Source organism: Perognathus longimembris, chromosome 8 (assembly GCF_023159225.1).
Source record: "Perognathus longimembris pacificus isolate PPM17 chromosome 8, ASM2315922v1, whole genome shotgun sequence".
Taxonomy (NCBI): domain Eukaryota; kingdom Metazoa; phylum Chordata; class Mammalia; order Rodentia; family Heteromyidae; genus Perognathus; species Perognathus longimembris.
This window is the reverse complement of record NC_063168.1, coordinates 49,051,099-49,071,381: the sequence shown is the minus strand read 5'-3', so window position 1 is coordinate 49,071,381 and position 20,283 is coordinate 49,051,099. Positions and strand designations below refer to the sequence as shown.

Below are 20,283 nucleotides of genomic sequence, written 5' to 3'. Positions count from 1 at the left end.
AGCGACCAGTCTCTGGCTTTGGAACATATTTCTGTTTTGCTAAAATAGAATACAATTTAGAAATCTGACCAAATGGGTCTTTTGCCAACTAATCTAGTCCCGACATATATATTCCCCCCTAAAGAGGGAGGGGTTGTGTATTTAAAAACCCAGCCTGTATAGTCAATTCACAGGAACTATCGGGTGGCATTGGCTGGACATTAGTGGTCCTTGGGGATGGCAAAGGCTAATCTAGGCCTGCAGGTGGCCTGCACCTGGGGGCAGAGTGAATATCAATAGTAGCCTCATTTCCTATAATAGCTGCAATAAGCTAGGCTGTCTTGAATGAGTGAATGGAAGAAAAATCCCTCGGCAGGAAGTGACAGAAGTCCAAACTCTTAGAAATGGGGGAGGAGTGAAAGGGGAAAGTTTGAACACGATGGACATATTTTTTGCAGATTTGGCGGAGGACTCCCTTCAAGCCTTCTTTCTTCAGTGTTCTTGTGAGTTAACTGTTTTGATTTTGCTGGAGAGTCCTGGGCTCTGAGAACAAGGGGGCTTCCCCTTCCTTTTCTTCCAGAAAGGCCAACAGCTTCAGTCCTGCTAATGTCCTTTCCTCCTGAATGCGTAGTCTTGTGTGCTCCACTGTCTTCAAGAACTCAGCAGCTGGAGGAAGCTCGCTGAGGAGCTGGGAGACGCACTGGCGCTGCTCTGATGCCATCTTCTGCAGGTGATAGAGTTTTTCAGAGCTAAGAGGATGCCTGCGGGGCTTGCAGAGGACATGGAATAGGTGTCTACTGAGGTATTTCACAAAGGTCAGGGTCTCAGCCCAAAAGTTGACTTCTGCTTTTTCAAACAGGTAGTCTTCTTCTCCCTACATCAAGTGAAAATGCTCAGAGTCAGCCTTCCAGGGAATGCTGACAAACCCCAGGCACACCAAGCAAGGCACTGCTAGATGTAAGAGGGACATCCCCGCCCCCTCCCCCCAACTGACAGAGGGCTCACTCCAGCCTGTCAACACCCTCACCCCACACACCACTAGCAGCCTTGAAGGTCACCTTCTATTTTCACTCCTGTACTTTTTTTTTTTTCTTTAAACCAGAGGAGTTCTTTCCTCCCCTCCCCCCTGACTTAACATGACCTTTGATAAAGATGTATCTGTAGTTCAAAGCCAAGATATTTTGGGGGCCAGATGCTGAAAAGACAACCTTGACCAAAGTAAGGTGTATCAGGAAATCAGAGAGGAGGGAGAATGGGACATCTCAGCAGCAGACCAGGGACCAAAGAATTACCAATGTGAGACACTGGCTTTTGAGCATGAGACCAAGTTTCTATGATGCTGCCGATTTCCAAGGCCATTTTATCACACACCCTTATCCATCCTCCACAATTCCCGTAAACGGCTGCCTTTTAAACTGGGCTGCTAGGGACACCAGCAGAGTTAGACACAGATGGCTGTGAATTTCCATTCTCAGGATGCTTTTGATGCTTGCCTTGCTTCTTAGTTTCCCTATCTGTGACTGCTCCCCCACCTGGACGAGGTAAACCGTTCTCTTCCATGGCCTAATTAGGAAATACTTCATTCTTGAACCTCACTACAGGGAACCCCACACAAACTTTTTACCATAATTACATGCAACATCCGAAGTTACACACAATTTCTCTCAAAGTTCCTTCCTCAGCTCTGTGAAGGGTTGCCATGAGAATCCCACAGCTGAGCTGAATATCTCCCTGGGCCCTCAGAAGGCCTTCTCCTGATTAGTGCCCGCTCTGCATCCAAGCACTTAGCAAACAGCTTCCAGTGGCCCACTGAACCTTAGCATCTAGAGAACACTCAAGATGTCCAGTTCCTAAGTTCCCGGGATCACCTGATGTAGGCTCTCCACAGAGCTGGCGAGGTCATCGTCTTCTCCCAATAGCCACCCCAGCAGGATGGGAAGTCCACATGCCAGCTGGTCCCACTGCTGCAGCAGGTCACACAGGACAGCCTGGGCCAGGGCCAGAGCGATGGAGGCATCCACCTGGCAGAAGGCAAACTCTGCAAAGACAGAGAGGTGAGCAATGGGTGCACTGCTCTGCACCAGATGGGAATCCCATCGGACTCTGGGAACATGAGGGGTCTTAAATAAAACCCCAATGCCAGCTGGGTATGGTGCTGGTAGGAAGGGCTCCCTGGGAGGTAGTAATTTCCTCCTAGATCCTCCTGCTAGAATGAGTCTAGGCCTGAGCGCCACTCTTCCCTTATCCCAAGTTGGAGCAGCCGCACCGCAGGACCAGGCCTTTCTCTCTAGCCCTTCTAGTAAGTATATAATTGGAAGGATCAAGAAGTCTGCCACCCAGGATCTCTTTGGAACTCCATATTCATTGGTTTGTCCCCTCCCACAAAGGGAAAGCTTTTTGGTAGGTAACAAGTTAAAGCTCTATCATCTCAGAGCAGGGAGCAGCACGCATCTCAATGGGCAGAGAATACATACTGTAGACCACACATCTTAAGGTCTCTGTCACACCTGCTCAGCTCTGCCAAAGGCAGCATGGTATGGTGGTGTCCCAATAAAACTTTACCTATGGATACTGAAATTTGAATTTCATATGTCACAAAATATTCTTATGATTTTTTCCCCCAACCATTTTAAGAATGCAAAAGCCATTTCAAAGTCATGGCTATCCAAAAGTAGATGGGTAGGATTTTGTTCAATTTCTGCATGCTAGGCAAGTGCTCTTCCACTGAGCTACAACCCCAGCCTGGGACTTCGCTCACATTTTGCTACCTTCTGTCTTGGAGTGGTTTAGTTTTTTCAGACCCTGAATTCCTGGCTATATGAGGTAGAGGCACTGAGAGAGCAGAAATTGGGATAAAAAGGGCAAGTAGGGTACCATGGGGGAACCACTGCTCCGTTACCATTCTTAGGCAATACTAAATACAGGGATGTAGGGAGGTTCAGGATGTTGATGCTTCTGCCAACAACAAAGCAGCCCTTCCCAACTAACCAGCAGTAGGCCTGGAACTCACTCAAATCCCCCCTCAGGTCAGCAGGCCCCTGGGAATCCCTCCGGCACCAGCACCTGCCTTTTAATGACATACTTCTGTGAAGCTCTCAGCTCTTTCCAATCCACAGCTCCGATGTCTGGATGTCTGTCTGCAATTGTCCCTGAGTATTTGGCCCCAATCCTACTTGCTTAGCATACTAGGGGAAGGCCCAGAGTCTGGATGAGGAAGCTGAGTTTTCCAGGGTGTTGAACCAGGCCCTGATCAAGTGCTTTGTCTCTAATTCTTCCAAGGTTTATAGAGTGTGTGTGTATGTATGTAAAAGTAAGTCTGTGCGGCATCAAATCCAAAGCCTTGTTCATGCTAGGCACAGGCTCTACTGCTGAGCTACATTTCCCTCTTTAACACCTATGGACTGGATTAACATCCCCGGTCACTGATGAGGAGCCCGCAGAGCAGATAGGCCAACCCACTTGTATAGTCATAGAGGCTGTAAGAACTCAAGAGTCAGCAAGGAGGTTTTTAGAGTGAGATAAAACAGGGCTGGGGACTATCCAGCATGGAGATTACTTTCATGCCATATCTCATTGTCCTCAGAGGCAACTTGCTTGCTAGTGCTCTCAGTGCAGGGAATCAAGGTTTAAACTGGGAAACAGAAAAGGAGAGGAGGAGGGTGCAGGGGAGGAGGGGCTGTAGATGGGAGGCATGTGTTGGTCAGTTCTTTATTAGAAAATAATCTGTCTTTACCTCTACCTGACTAAGTTGTGAGCTCTTGGCTGGCTGAGCATTGCATGGGTGGGAGAACAATTACATGACCTCTTCCAAACCCCCAAGAAACTACAAACATAATTCAATACAGACAAGATGCTCAGAGCATACCTGTTTGAAGCTCTGGACACTATAATTTTTTCCTTTGTCTCACTTGATTTAAAAATTGCTTTTGTTCCTGTTTTTTGGGACCCAGGTGTCTCTACCTAGCCCTAGCTAGCCCAGGATGCCCCTTCTTCTTGCCTATGTCTCCAGATTGTAAGCTATGTTCCACCACATCTGGGGCACTTGATGACCAGTAATTAATGTTGTTATTGGAAATATGAAAGCTCTACTCCTCTTGACTGTTTGGTGCTCCCACTGCTCTAAAAGGGAGCTGTCCCCCTTTAGCAGTGAGGAGGCTGTTGCGTGCAGCAGTTGCATGGCTGCGCGTGTGCAGAGTTGGGGGTGGCACTGTGCTCCCGGCAGAGGAGCAGCTGAGAAAGTGGCCCCGCAGCCCAGAGGTGAAGGAGGCACATTTGACCTGATCACTGTTAGTCATTCCACAAAAAGAGAAATAACAATAAGGAAAGGGGAAAAAAAGCCCCCCAACTGGGGGGGCTATGTGTGGAAAAGGCCACAGCTGAAAGTCCTTCTTATTGTAGAAGGAAAGCAGGTTGATCTTCAGAGCTTCCAGAAAATTATACCCTCTGGTTCACCAATTCTCCATCTTTTCCCCCCCTTTGGTGGGGGAGTGAGAAGAAGCATCTTTTTATTTATTTATATATTATTGTTTATTTATTTAATTTTTTGGTCAAGGTGATGCACAGAGGGGATAGTGTTACATAATAAGGTAGTGAGTACATTTCTTGTCGTATTTGTTACACCCTCCCTCATTTTTCTTTCCCTTCCCTAGCTCAGATAAGCATATACACAATATCCAGTGTACCAAAATCATATACAGTGACCACACCATAGGAAATTCACCTAGAACATTAAACATAACGACAATATCAATAAAATCTTCCTGTTTCCATCTTTTGGAGTTCAATTTGCTTAGCTGAAGAGGCATCTTTTTATAGCAAGGTCTGACCCCCACCCCCAAGAAGAAAAAACTTGCACCTACAAAATAAGTGCCTGTAGCTCAGGTGACTCTCTTGGATCTATAAAGGTCACATAGGAATGACTAAGATGCCATGGGGAAGGCCAAGCTGCCACACGAATGCTGCCTGACAGGACTGTCTCTTTGCACACTATTTGCCATGAGCTGCACTCCGGAATGTGCAGGGGAGAGCTAGGCTGACCGGCTCGAGGAGAGCCCCTGTGATGTGGCTGCAAGTGGGTCCAGAGAGTCCCAATCAACCCAACCCTGCGGCTAAGGAAGGAAGTGGGAGGGGCGGTAGAGGCAGGGTGGGGGATTAGCAGGATTTAGGTCTCCTGCATAGGAGCCAGGTGAGGTCCACAAGTTCCCTCCTTTACTACCTGGCCCCAGCCTAAGCTCAGCCAGAGGAGCCTGAGAGTCTCAGGAGGGGACAGACCCAGCAGGAGACTGTAGAAGAGAGGAGGGGAGTTTGTACTTAACATGCAGGCTAGTCATTCCAGCAAGGAAATGAGAAAGCAAGTGACAAAACAACACATGTTATGTATCCAGAATAGCCAAAACAATCTTGAAAAACAAAACCAAAAACCAAAATTGGAGGACTCACATGTTCTGACTTCAAAACTGACCCCAAGGTCATGGGAATGAGAGCTTTTCATGGTGCTGGGGATGAACTTGGAGCCTCACACAGTCTAAGCACACACAGGGTGCCACCTGCCAGTCTGACAGGATGGTGCTGGCATGAAGGCAGAATCCAGATTAACAGCAGAACACATCCCAGAAACAAATTTCTCTATTTAGGGTAAACTGATTTTTGACAAGGGGCTCAAAACAAAGTAATTTGGGGGGAGAGACAGTCTGTTCAATCACTGATGCTGAGATAACTGGATACGCACATGGAAAGGAATAAAGCTGGGCTCCTACCTAAAGGCATATACAAAAAAAACCCTTAAAATACAGCAAACAGCTGGGTGCTGGTGGCTCATACCTGTAATCCTAGCTACTCAGGAGGTTGAGATCTAAGGACTGCAGTTCAAATCTAGCCCTGGGAAGTAAAAGTCAGTAAGACTCTTAACCTCCAATACACTACTCAAAAAAAAAAAAAAAAAAAAAAGCCATAAGCAGAGCTATGGCTCAAGTGGTAGAGCACTAGCCATGAGCAAAAATGCTCAGGAATAGAGCTCAGGCCCTGAGTTCAAGCCCTAGGACTGGCACATACACACAAAGAAATGTAGCAAACAACTATATGTAAGAGCTAAAACTATAAAATTTAGAGAGGAAAAAAGGAGTAAACCTGCATGGAAACTACATTAGACAGTAGTTTCATAGATGTGACATCAAAAGCTCAAACAAGCCAGGCTTCATCAAAACTAGAAACAAAGTATTTTGAAAGGTATCTTCTAGAAAATACTGTCTGGCATACAAAAGGCCCTGGGTTTGATCCCTAGTACAACAATAAAGGGGAAGAGGAAGAGAAGGAAGATGATGAGGAAAAGGAGAAGGAATGGACAACTAAGAACAGGAGAAAACATTTGCAAACCCTGTAGCTGGAAAGAGATATATCTGGAATATATGAAAAACTGTTAAAACTATAGTTAAAACACACACACAAAATCAAAGGATCTGACTAGATATTTTTCCAGAAAAGATACATAAGTTTGAACCACCAGAAAATGCAATTCAAACCACAGAGATGCCCTTTCATGCTAGCAAAGATGAGTATAAAAAAGACAAGTTGGGTGCCACTGGCTCACACCTGTTTTTCTAGCTATTCAGGAGGCTGAGATCTGAGGGTCATGGCTTGAAGCCAGCCAAGCAAGAAAGTCTGTGAGACTCTTTTATTTATTTATTTTTTTTGCCAGTCCTGGGCCTTGGACTCAGGGCCTGAGCACTGTCCCTGGCTTCTTTTTGCTCAAGGCTAGCACTTTGCCACTTGAGCCACAGCACCACTTCTGGCCGTTTTCTATATATGTGGTGCTGGGGAATCAAACCCAGGGCTTCATGAAGTATATGAGGCAAACACTCTTGCCACTAGGCCATATTCCCAGCCCAATCTGTGAGACTCTTATATCCAATTAACTAGAAACAACAATAACAAAACCCTAACCCTATTAGTGGAGGTGTGGCTCAAGTGGTAAAGTGCTAGCCTTTGAGCAAAAAAGCTGAAATGGCAGCCAAGCCCTGACTTCAAGCCCATAGACACACACAAACATACCCACATATGTGCATGCGTGTGTATGCGCGTGCATGCACACCCCCCCCAAAAGATGTTTTGGCAAAGGTGTGAAACAAACCCTCACAATTTGTTGGTAGGAATGTTGAATGGTGCAGCTACTATGGAAAAGTCTTTCAGGTCCAACAAAGATGAAACCATTTGAACCAACAATACTAGATATACCTAAGAAAAATTAAAACAAAAATGTCCATATAAACACTTGTGCATGAATCTTCATAGCAGCCTTGCTCATAATAGCCAAAAAGTGGGATGAATCAAACTGTGTTCACTGATGACTGGATAAATTTCGGTATGTCTATATTTAGCTGTAAAAAGGAATGAAGCAGCCGATCGGCTGGGGGGAGGTATGAGCATGAGCATCAGGTATTCAGTGGAGCAGTCCAGATGGAGGAGCTGCAGTAGCTGGGCAGGGAAGAGGCTAGTGCTCCTTTCTGTGGCAGGTCTACACCGGGGGACTGACATTCAGTCACTTGGAATCATGCTGGACATATACCGAATCAACATTTAGAATTGGTTAATCTTGTGCTTCCATCCTTATGAGTGGATAACTCATTTGGACAGTAGAGAAGGGAAGCAAACGAGGCATTAGGTCTGCTGTGGTATGGACTGCCTCTTGCTACAGGGCCAGTTCTGTCTGAGCTTTCCCGCGAGGCAGATGCCTTACTCTCAGGGAATGCTCCTTGCTGATAATCCTGTAACGCTTCTTTCCTAGCTCCAGGAAGAGGCCTACGTGTAGGCCAGTCCCTGTCCATGTTTCCTCCTCTGAGGGAAGGGGTTGCTAATTCTGAGGCAGGGAGATAGGCTGAGGTTGTTTTCCACTGTACTAATTAAAATGAAAATGTCACCATGGACTTCTCCCACATTGCCTACCAACTGATGATAATATGTGCTGTTCACATTTTTCCAGGTGTGAAATGATTTTAGATAGTGGCTTCCTACAGTCTGATTCTAAAGAATCAGGTAAGGATATCAGTCAAGTTTCCTTCCTAAGCAGTCAAGCCAGCACAGTGAGGGGCTGAGTTTTCCCTCTCTAGCTCTGGAGAACCCCATTTTAGGCACAAGTGGAAAATCTCTTGGATCTAGGGGCTGGCCAATGTGCTGGGTAGCCCTGCCAACCAAATAACTCTATACCCATTCACTCATCATCCATTTACTTACCCAACTCTTTCTCTACCCACAAGTGTTGGCTGATCTTGCTATGTGAGACACTGTAAAAAACCCGAGGAAAGCCCTGTACCTTTTTCTCAGAGTGAATAGTTTGGTCAGAGGCATGCTGACACACATGAAGTGTGAGGAAATAGTTCAAGATGGTGCATGACACAGACTAATTATATCATAAGTGGTGGAAATGAAAAGACAGAAATGGAAAAACCAGATGGGGAGCAGGAGGAGGGAAAACTTAGCGGAGGGGAAGCCTGGCCAGGTGGAGGGGTAAGACATTGCATATCTGGGACCAAAGTGAGGAGCCCAGAGGTTGAGCAGCAAAGAGACTGGATCTGTCTATCATGAGGAGCATTTGTGAGAGGGACCCTAATGGAGATAAATGGCCCAGAGGATGATGATCTTTGTCCTAAGAATGAAGGGGGTTGGTTCTTCTGGCTTCTAAAACTCCAACAGGAAGTCAAGGTAGGGAATCATGGGTATTTGTGGTATTTGTTTTTGTTTCTTATCTAAATATTTAAAACATTTCATCAAAGAAGAACCAAGTGTACTGGTTGGAGCTCTCAAGGGCAGCCCCAATCCCAGGATGCATTGGGCTAAGTGCCAGGGGCATGTGTTGCACTGAAAACTACTGTACTCATTGTTCCAGGTCTGTGTCCCTGACATTAGCCAGCCCTTTCCCCTCTCCCCAATCTGGCCTTGATAGTAATTCTGGAGGGAAATTCAGACTTCATCCCTCAGGGGACCACTCTTCTTCCTCCTTTTTCTTTTTGAGACCTGCTGTGTAAAAGAAGGAACACCTGGAGGTAGACCCTAACCAGTCTCAACTAATACCCCAAGGTACCCATTAGAAGCATTTGGAAAGGGGTGCAGTGGGTCTTCATAAAAGTTTGGTATAGTTTACAAGGTTATTTCAAAATTAGAGGGGAATAAACTACATTTATAGTATCTGTGTGTGTGTGTGTGTGTGTGTGTGTGTGTGTGTGTGTGTGTGTGTACACTGTCCTTTAGCTTTTTTGCTCAAGGCTGGTGTTTTACTGCTTGAGCCACAGTTCCAGTTCTGGCTGTTTGGTGGTTAACTGGAGATAAGAGTCTTGCAGACTTTCCTGCTTGGGCTATCTTTGAACCAAGATCTTCAGATCTCAGTCACATGAGTGGCTAGGACTACAGGTATGATCTACCAGAACTCAGCTATAGCATCTTTTGAAATTTCAGGAAATTGTAGAGTTTGGTGTGCCTGGAGCTGGGTAGACCAAACCCACAGAAGGAAGATGTATATCTTGTCTGAGACCTCAACTGCCAGTTCTTTCCTTCTCCTTCCAATGATGGGGGTTGGCATAGCTTCTACATTCCTCAGCCTCATTACTGTTTTCCTCCACCTAGTGGTTGTCCTCTAGGGATGATGTTGCTCTTCATGGGACATGTGTTAGCATCTGGAGCCAGTTTTGGTTGTTGTAATGAGGAGGAGGTGGTGCTTACTGGCATGCAATGGGTAGAAGCCAGAGATGCTGCTAAACAGCAAGTAGTACTCCATGGCAGTAGTCCCTAGGAGCAAGAACCCCTACCTTAGCCTCACCCACAAACCTATACAACCCTCCGTGGTCTCCTCACTAAATCACTCCAAGTGACTAGTCAGCAGATAGATGAAACTCTTCCGTGTTCCTTAGGAATGACAGACTAGGTCTCCATTTGGGACAGATTTGGAAAGGCTCACTTCTTCATTTCCCTTTTCTGGGAAAATATCACCATAGTTCACCCCTTCCTTCCCTATCACCTTCTGAGCTGAAAGGGGCAGCAGGTGAAAAGCAGCCATTTCTATTGAGCAACTATGAGTCCTTTCTGCCAAGTGCTGGAAACATGTTTCCAGGTCTGAAGAAAGGAGACTAAAATAATCATCATTCAAAGTTTAAAAAGTGCTTGGGAGAAAACTTCTAAGCATTAACATTATGCCTTTTCTTCCCTTGTTAGCTACTTTGACATGGACCACATGGCCTAGGTCCCCCAAAGTTCCTGCAGGCTGAGCTCCCAAACAGTGCCAACCCATAGCAGTGGTTGTGTGCTGTCACATCCTGATATAAATGTGTTTTCTGGTGACCTACTATGAAACCAGACATGCTCTAGCAAATCCTTTGTTTCCATTTAAAGTAAATTTGAAAAGCAAATCTGTTTTCCAAGTTAAAGTAATTATAATTAAAAAAATGTGGGCCCACCTTGAATCATTGGGTAAATACATTTTTTCCATAACTGATTTAAAAAATGGACAGAGCCAATATGAATGAAAACAAATATGCACTTCATAAGACTTAAATGTGTAGGGCCATATTTCACCGAAAAGGGATTCATAAATTCAATTATGGCTGCTTGGCTAAAAGCTTATACAAATACTTGCATTTTTTTTTTTTCATGTCCACCCACACTAATGAGCAAGGAGTGGACTCAAGCAAACATTACCCTCAAACAGACAATGCCTGTGAACAGCCCTGGTTCTCCAAGGGCCTTTTTGCCTGAGAAGTAGAAAGGGCGGCAGTCCTGCAGCCTTCAAACCCTTCAGGGGACTTACTCTGGACATGACTTTGGATGTCATCCACTGCTTGTTTCTTGTGGCAAGCCTGAGTTAGGTAGGGAAGGCTGGACTGTGTGGGCTTCACCTGTGATGTCCCAGGCAGATAACCCGGGCCTGTCACGAGGCCCCAGCATGTGGAAGAACAAGACCATGTCGGCCCATTCTGGCCCACACTCAGTCTCCATGTCTGGGTGATCTGTTTGGCTTAGACTGGGTCAGGCCCTTCCTGTGCACAGTGCAAAATCCTCTCTGTAGGAGACCACCCGCTCCCTCCCCTTTTTAGTCCTGGTGGCTTCATTCTGCTAAGCTTCCTGAAGGGTTCCATACCTGCAGCTCTGGAAGGAGGTATCTTGTACTTTCTTCTCTGCATAGGCCACAAAACAGTCTTCCTGGGAGCAGTAATGGACCTCGACTCCACGAGCCAATGAGGGCAGCCTCAGGCCATAGACTGAGAAGCTCTATTGGGGTGCCAGGGTGATGAGATTCTCCTTCCATCATCCTTTCCTGCCTCAGCACAGGCAGAATTCAGTGGCTCGGACATATTTTACTTAACTGATGAGAAATTTTCAAATGTCTCTTTTCTCTTTCCTTGAAGTCACTTCAGTTTCCCTTAACTTATTTCACAATGGGAACTACTTTTTCTTATAAGAAATGTCTCTATTGTCTGGGCTTTTAAGATGGATTGGCTTATATGAATTCCTTATGAAGCTTCTCTGGCCTTTGGAGTTACCCACCTGGTCCCTAAATCCTACTTAGTTTTAACCCTTGAACGTACTCAAGAGTTCAAGGCAAGAGAGGAAGAAACCAAATAACTGCTCCATTCTAACAAAGCTGTCATCAGCACCACATGCTGTGTCAGCAGCCCAGTCTAGGCCGGGAATACACAGCACAGGAGACTGCAAGGCTCCCTAACACACCATTGGTATTAGGTGGTCTTGAGGCATAAATGAGGACTAGAAAATTTAAGTCAGAAAAAATGAGGAAGAGAAATTTTCTCTCCTGAGGACTAACTTTACCATCTCCTAGCCTTCCATATAGAATCCAGAAAGTTACCCCCGCCCCCTCAGCTCCAAACAGAATAACACAGTACACAGTAACAAGAGCAAATCAAGGTACAACCAAGTGTCACTTAACAATATGCATATCTACTTAAACCACTGTTGAGGTGGTTTCACTGTTGTGTGAACATCATATAGCATATTTACAGAAATGAAGATGGTGGTGATGTCACTAGATGGAATGATCTATGTGACAACTGTGTTATCTGCAGTCCATCACTGACTGAAACTTTGTTATGCATTTTTTTTTTTTGCCAGTCCTGGGGCTTGGACTCAGGGCCTGAGCACTGTCCCTGGCTTCTTTTTGCTCAAGGCTAGCACTCTGCCACTTGAGCCACAGCGCCACTTCTGGCTGTTTTCTGTATATGTGGTGCTGGGGAATGGAACCCAGGGCTTCATGTATACGAGACAAGCACTCTTTGCCACTAGGCCATATATATCCCCAGCCCCTTGTTATGCATTGTTTTTCCAGGCTTGATTCACTTTATTGTTCTTGTATAAAAATCCTATGTTGTAGCCACTGCTGGAGTGTAGGTCCTCTGCACGGAGACTCTGGTGTGGGTTTTCACAAGATGGTCAGTGAATTCCTGATAAGGAGATTTGGTGAACACGGTTCTCTTTCCAGAGATCAGGGGTCAGGTAACTGTAGGTCTTAGAGATGGCATCAAAAGTGGCGTTGGCAAAGTTGCCCAAAGTAGCAGTACAGCCCCTGGCTGAGGTGTAGCAGTCATCAATACCAGCCATCATCAACAGCTTCTTGGGGACAGGAGCTGAAACAATCCCAGTGCCTCTGGGGGCGGGGATGAGGTACACCAGCACAGATCCACAGTGGCCTGTCACCTTGCACGGAATGGTGTGAGGCTTGCCAATCTTCTCCCCCAGTAGCCTCTCTGCACAGGGACAATGGAGAGCTTTGCCAGGATGATGGCTCCTCGGATGGCAGTGGCAACCTCCTTGGAGCACTTAACACCCAAACCCACATGACCATTGTAGTCTCCAATGGCTACAAATGCCTTGAACCTGGTGCGTTGGCCAGCTTGGGTTTGCTTCTGCAGGGGCATGATCTTCAACACCTCATCCTTGAGGGACACCTCCAGGAAAAAGTCAATAATCTCAGACTCCTTGATGGGCAGGGAGAAAAGATAGATTTTCTCCAAAGACTTGATCCTCATGTCCTTAACCAGGCAGCCTAGTTTGGTGATGGGGATCCATTCCTTCTTCGGCCTTGCCTCCATGAGCCCTGCGGCCACGACCCCGGCCTCTACCACGGCTGCGACTTCGACCCCGAAGGCCAATACCGCCTCCTAGGAAGCCACCACGGCCTCCCAAGCCTGGGCCCCCAGGGCCTTCGGGCCCTCCCACTGCACCGGCGTCATCCGCCATTTGGTGTTTTCCTGAGAAGAAGCCCCTTGTTATGCATTTTAAACTCACAGAGTGATCTGAAGATTTATAAACAGTCTTCAGAATATTAAGTATCTGTGATTTCACGCTGGGAATCCCCTCTCTCCTGTCCCCTGGTACTGGGGAAAGAATCTAGAACTCTGTGTATGCTGGGGCAAGTACTCTACCACTGACCTATACTTCCAGCCTCAGGAAGTTTCTGACTGGAAACGGAGATTACTCCCAGGCCTCTCAGGGCCCTTCCTATCTTTCCCGTGACTTACATTCCTCAGTAGCTGACCTGAGTTACTGCCTACCTCCCACAGACCTGGAAACCCACCTAATGACATGGCTGTGACAGCCGGAAGTTGGGAGCTGAGATTGGAGCAGTTGGTGTGAGGGAAGAGAAGGGTGAGTCCTCCAAAAATCTCTCAAGAACAAGCCACAGGCCCAGTGCTTGTGGCTCATGCCTGTAATCCCAGAGATCTGAGGATCTCAGTTCAAATCTAGCCTGGTTCAAAACCAGTCCAGGAAAGAAAGGTCTGTGACTCTTATCTCCAATTAACCCCCCAAAAACCAGAAGTGGAGTTGTGGCTCAAGTGGTAGAGTGCTAGCCTTGAGCAAAAAAGCTAAGGGACAGTGCTCAGGCCCCGAGTTCAAGCCTTAGTACAGGCAAAACAAAGCAAAACTACAAACCCAGAGGATGGAGGACAGTGAAGCTCTGGGTTTTCAGTCAACTGAACAGGAGGAAAAATGTTGCTGGGTGGAGTTCAGGTTAGCAGCTCTGAAGAGCATGCACCTATGTGGCACAAAAACTCTCTTCTTCAAGGACTACACTGGGGGAGGGGACAGTGGGGCCAGAAAAAAGTCAAAGCAGAATTTTGACTTTCCATGAAAATTACTAGTAAAAATAATCAGCATGAAGCTGCACTGATAATGGTAATAACACATGGTAAAATTCACAATAACAAAATTAGTTACTTGGCTATTGCACCGAAAAGAGCCAAACAATAGGAACACTTAGGAAATCTGAGATTTGGAAATAAACACAAAAATAAAACCAATGCAGTTTGAAATGGCACAGTAAAACTTTTATGGACTTAAAAAATTTTGACCACATATAAACCTTTCTCCTTATAAAATATTTGGGCAAAAGAGATGATACTTAAGAAAATAAGGGAGAACATGACAAGTGGTTTAACTGATTTCTATAGAACAGATGCAGTTCCACTGGAAAGTAATTTCTTGAAACTACTTGAAAAGTAATCAGTGTTGTGTAACTCAGATTAATAACTTGCATTTTCATAGTCACAATGTCCTCTGGGTCAAAGGTGAGGTCAAATACTGACTCTATCTTAAAACATCTGTAGGCCTAAAGAAGAGAAGGAAGCCAGTGTGTCCATCCTCATACCCACAGGGGGCCTGCCCACTGCCCCTGTCCCTAGTCCTGCACTCAGGGCTATGAAGCTCCAGGACTCAGGTCTCTTGGCAGAGTCCTCACCATTTTTCCTTTAACATCCATAGTGGTCTTCTCTCTAGCCTCTTCTGGCCCAGTCTTCTCTCACCCAAGTCATCCCCTCCCGAGTTGTTGGTGTGTGTCGGGGGGGGGGGGGGAATTCAATGTGTTGCTGGTTAAAAGTCCTCTACAAAGTCCCAAATACCCTACATCTCCTTAGCATGAAAGGTTCATTCTCTCTCCTTCCATGGCCCTTCTCACCAAAGAAGTAAGTTTACAGCTCTCTGGTATTACTCTCCCATCACTAGTGGACTAAAATACCAGCTAGGGTGTGTGGGGCTCACTTCTTCCTTCATTCTGACCCAATGAACCCCTGTCCTGTGAAGCTATTCCCCCTGCCTTAGTCAATTCTTTTCTAGGGCGCTGGACCTGTTCAGAATCTCACTTTTTCCCAACACTCTCCAGATTGTTTTTCTTCTGATTACCAAGATCTCTTTCATGACCTTACTAATTTCCAGAGTGACTCCCACACCTCAATCTCAGTCTTGCAGTTTCTTTCTGGATTTAGCAGGATGAGGACAATGTGCTAACTCTCAGTTTGGGGTGGAGAAAGAGAGGCAGGGATGGAGTGGTACAAGTCTGCTGTTCCCGTTCAGAGCAGACCTATGGGGAAAGGACCTTCACCAAGAAAGGACTTTCAGTTAACTCTCATTTATCTGTTGATGAGTGGAGAAACAAATTATACCTATCTATACAATGGAATATTACTCAGCCATAAAAAGAAGATGTTGTAATCCTAGCTCCTCAGGAAGCAGAGATAGGAAGATTAAAGTCTGATGCTAGTCAAGGAAAAAGTTACTGAGAACCTGTCTCAAAAATAAGCCAGTATAGTGGTGAATGCTTGTAATCTAAGGTACTAGGTAGAGGTAGAAGAATCTTGGTCCAAGGCTAGCTTGGCAAAAGCACAAGAACCTATTAAAAAAAAAAGTTGTAAGAAAAACAAACAAGGTGTGGTTCAAGAGCACTTGCCTGGCAAGAGTGAGACCAAGTTAATCCTCAGTACAGAAAGAAATGAATAAACAGATAAGTGTTGTTTTATCCTACAATAGACAAACCTTACAAGTACTCTGCCTAATGAAAAAGGCCAAGCACAAAGCCACATGACTCATTTATACGAATTATCTACAGAAGAAAATTCATGGAGCAAGAAAGCAGACTGGAGATGGCTCAGGGGCTGGTGGTGGGGTGGGGATAAGAAATCACTGCTTGATGGGTACAGAGCTTTTTGGGAGAGGTGAAGAATTTCTGGAAAGCAGTGACGATGGTACTATATTGTGAAAAAGGTGAGGGATGAGGGTGTAGCTCTGTAGGTGAGCATGTGCCCAGCATACACGAGGCCCTGGGTTCAATCCCTACCACACACAAAAAAACAAGAATAACAGCAATAAAACCATGTATTGGGGCTGGCCCTCCTCCCTGTGTGCCAGGGCCTGGGCTCACACTAGCACATGGATGAGAGTAGCTCCATGCCTAGCAGGGTGGTCTGCACTGGGACCATGGGAACTGCTGCTTCCCTGCACCTCCACCTCCTCATGGTCAGCAATAAAGCAAGACATTCCACATTTGCAATCACCTGTGTGCTAAGACTCAGATGTATGGGTACCCCAGGAAACAGAGTTGTATGGAGAGAGCGGAGATTGGATTGCAAAGTTGCAAAGAGGAATCTCTTTCCACGAACTACACAGACTCACTCTTACACAGGCCCACACGTCTGGTTTCCATTTCACTGCCTGAGTCTGTTTTATAGTTGTGCTTTTTCAGGAAAGCTTTTAAGGGAGATGATTCCCTGACATCATGTGAAAAAAATGTTGGAATACAATTACATTACAGAGCAGTGCTCTTGGAAGAGCAGGCAGCTCTGAAGCTGGCTGGTGTCCTGTTTCCTCTTTGAAAGCCATTTGATTCTCTGGGCTCTCTAAAAGAGCAGTCAGATCCCAACTCCCCAGGTCCCTCTCTGTCAGCTGCTGAGTAGCACTGCTCTGGGAAATACTGCAGAACAGAGGCAGAGCTGCTTCCCCGGAGAGGTTGGTGGAGTGAGGCCTTTGTGCAGCTGCAGCTAGCTGGGATTACTCAGCCAGTTTCAAGTCCTAAAGGACCTGCTTGGTCAATACCATCTTACACTCCAGGTGAGGGAACAGCTTCCTCAGGAGTCTACTCAGACCCTCCTCTAACCTTTGGTCTTTTTCAGATTTGTCCTCAAGCTCTGAACAACTGTCCCAAGGGGGCTGGAGATGTGGCTAAGTAGTAGAAGGTTTTCTTAGTATGCGTGAAGCCCTGAGTTCAATGGGACTGGGAGGGGAAGCTATTAAGAGAAATATTTCCTCCATCAAAATCTACTATGAACACATTCTTCCTATTTTTCATTTTTCCACACTAACAACTCCTTTTGACAGAAGCTGCCATGCTTCTAACTTCTCATGCTTCTTCTTTTTCTTGGCCTCTGTCCTAGACAGACCAGCACACACTCCTTCAGCTGAATCAAGATACCCTCCTCTGTCTCAGCACACTACCTTCCTTTGCAGTCTGTCCTAAGCACCTCCCATTCTTATTATCTTGAACTGTAGATCTGGCCTTTCTCCCTATCTGTCATCCCACCCACCCCATCAGTGATTTAAACACCCATAAAGATGTCCCTGTATGCAATTTCAACATTAGTCAACCTCCTCAGTTCCAATACCTCCATCTCCAATCTCACCAACTCCCACTAACCACCATGGCATTTGAGAACTTGTTATTTCTTGGAATTGTTTCAACTCAGGATCTCAAATGCTAAGTTTTATCATCTCTTTGAAGTAAACATTCTCAGCACCACTGCTCATGTTTGCTGAATACTTGGGTGCAAAGCCCTGTCATAAGTGCTTCACCTGTATCACTTTTATGGGCCTTCTAGGAGCCTCATTTCATGAAGTACAACAGAGAACCAAGTACCACAGGTAAGCTCTGTGGTTTAGATTACTGCTAAGTATAGATACTCTACAGTGCTCACACTATGTGACTTTGTTAGTGTCCCTAACACAACTGTTGAGCCTTCGACCTCTTTCACTTAACTGTCCCTCACGCTAATCCCAACTACATTCCTACCCCTGCCCCCTTTCCACTTGCCTCTCTGTAGAGGCATATCCAGGGTGCCCCTGACCTGGGACTCTCGTAGTTAGTCCCATTGCGCTCCATCACTATCTCTCCCCATGGCAGACTACTTCTCTGTTTTGAGCCACAAATTTCAGCTGAGCAGTGGCAGTAAGCCGATCAGGTTCTCCATCAACTCACATTATTAACTATCTGCTGGAAGATCAACTGCCCCCCTGGAAATCCTTTCATTCATTTTTTGGTGACTCCACTGGACTTCAGTAACAACTACTCCAACTAATTCTTTGTCTCAATACTCTTTTTCCCTAATCACTCATTCCTGTAGGGCATTTTATCTTCAGAGAATGTCGAAGCCAGGCTCAAACTGCTTCCTCCCTGACTGCCATGTTTCGTGACTCTTTTGAAACATTAGCTTGAAGGCTGTGGAGGCTCTAGGATGTGTGGTTTTAGAGCAGGGAAGAAATGGAAATAGCTGTGGGAGAGGAAGCCACTGCAGCAGGAGGAGGGAGAAAGTCTGAAGAACTGGGAGAAAAGGGACTTGTGACTGGACAGAGGCCATGGAGGAGGTCTAAGGCACTGCAGGAGGGACACCTGGAGAAAAGGTGCACCTTTTCTGTGACATAGGAGGATAAAAAGACAGGTAATAGGACAGTAGCCTACATCTGGGCCTTTTATTTGTCCATTTTTGACTTTTAAATTCATTGAACTTGGCTTCTAACCTTCTGCTACAAAACCTTCTCTCTCAACTTTCACTCCTGACCCTTTACCAATCCCTGTCCTCTGAGACCTACCCTTGCAACAGACTTGGCACAGCTGACCAATGCTGTCCTCTGGATAGTGTTTCCTTTTAAGACAAGGACTTCTTGGGTCTTTTGCTAGCTCCTGTTCCAAACTATTCCAATGATGTCTCAACAGTATTCCACAGCTTTCTCTCCCTTCCTCTAATCTACCATTTATTTTGTCCGCCTGCCCCACCCCCGTTTAATCTGTATTTATGAACCCCCTGCCAAGTACCAAGCACATGGCAGCAATTAAACTGCAGTTGAATTGAAATATTAATACATAGCCCCGACCATGTTATTTATTGGTTTACAAATCTTTAGAGATACCTTAATGCAAATAGCATCCAGATTCTCTAGCCTAAAACTACAGGTTTTAGTGAACATCTGCTGTCTTTGTTGTCATCTTCCATTCACCTTCTTTGGGCAACTGTGCCCCAGTTTCCCCTCCCCTCCCCTCTTTTAATTTTTTTATTATTTTTTTTTTGGCCAGTCCTGGGCCTTGGACTCAGGGCCTGAGCACTGTCCCTGGCTTCTTCCCGCTCAAGGCTAGCACTCTGCCAGTTGAGCCACAGCGCCGCTTCTGGCCGTTTTCTGTATATGTGGTGCTGGGGAATCAAACCTAGGGCCTCGTGTATCCGAGGCAGGCACTCTTGCCACTAGGCTATATCCCCAGCCCTCCCCTCTTTTTAGTCTGTATGTTTTGGACTTCCCTGGACAGGGATACCTGCCACAGGTCTAAGCTAGTGAAGGCATTTGCCTGTAAGACTGGTTCAAAGGATGGTCCCGGAACCCAACTCCGTCAAGAAAATGCAATGGGACTTTCCTGACACAGTACTTCGTGTGAACTAGAGCTACTGCAGCTATCCTGAACCCTAAGGGAGTTCAAGCTCTTCTGAAATAATCCACCTACGAGCAGAGAGAAGAAACAGTAAGAAATCAGGTCCTTGTGACACTGTCTGATCCTGAAATATACCATGTCAGAAGTTGGCCCTAGCCCTGGAATTAGGTCACATGACCTGCTATATCCCTCTGTGCTGAAGTGGGTTTGGCTGCACTTCTTCAACGGAAAGAATCCTGCTTGAACCAAAGGGCTTCTTTCCTCCTTTCTCTGTCTTTGTGTTTTTGTTGCAAGGTTAGAGATGAGATCCAAGGCCTCACCTCAGTGTCCACTCCCCTTTTTTTGAGACAGTGTCTCCCTATATAGGCAGGGCTGACTCTGGAAACACTATGTAGATGAGGCTAACCCAGAACTTTCAATCCTCCTGTCTCTGCCTCTCAAGTGCTGGGATTATATATTACCATACATTCTCCCCTTTTTTGTTTGGCCAGTCCTGGGGCTTGGACTCAGGGCCTGAGCACTGTCCCTGGCTTCTTTTTGCTCAAGGCTAGCACTCTGCCACTTGAGCCACAGCACCACTTCTGGCCATTTTCTGTATATGTGGTGCTGGGGAATTGAACCCAGGGCCTCATGTATACAAGGCAAGCACTCTTGCCACTAGGCCATATCCCCAGCTCCACATTCTCCCTTTAATCTCATGTTCCCCAACTCAAATTGAGGCTTGTACCATTCTAATTTATTCCTTTCTAGAATAGGCCTCAAACTTTGCCATCTATGTCTTTTTGTTTTCTATCTTTCCCATCAATGCCCTCTGAAGCCTTGCCCATCTTTTAAGATTTAGTTCTTAATGA

The 20,283-nt window shown here is 45.9% G+C and overlaps 1 protein-coding gene and 1 pseudogene across 2 annotated transcripts in view; both read right to left on the bottom strand.

The window, feature by feature from the left end:
- Positions 1-435: 435 nt before the first annotated feature.
- The window catches only part of Thada (THADA armadillo repeat containing), a 308,781-nt gene continuing 288,933 nt past the window's right edge, over positions 436-20,283 (bottom strand). For both annotated transcript variants that reach the window (XM_048353036.1, XM_048353037.1), the window contains 2 exons: positions 1,848-2,017; positions 436-853 (listed from right to left, as the gene is read on the bottom strand). In XM_048353036.1, coding sequence (XP_048208993.1) covers positions 488-853; positions 1,848-2,017 — 536 coding nt within the window. In that variant the 3' untranslated portion in view covers positions 436-487. The remainder of the gene's footprint in view (positions 854-1,847; positions 2,018-20,283) is intronic.
- LOC125356505 lies at positions 12,336-13,216 on the bottom strand (annotated as a pseudogene).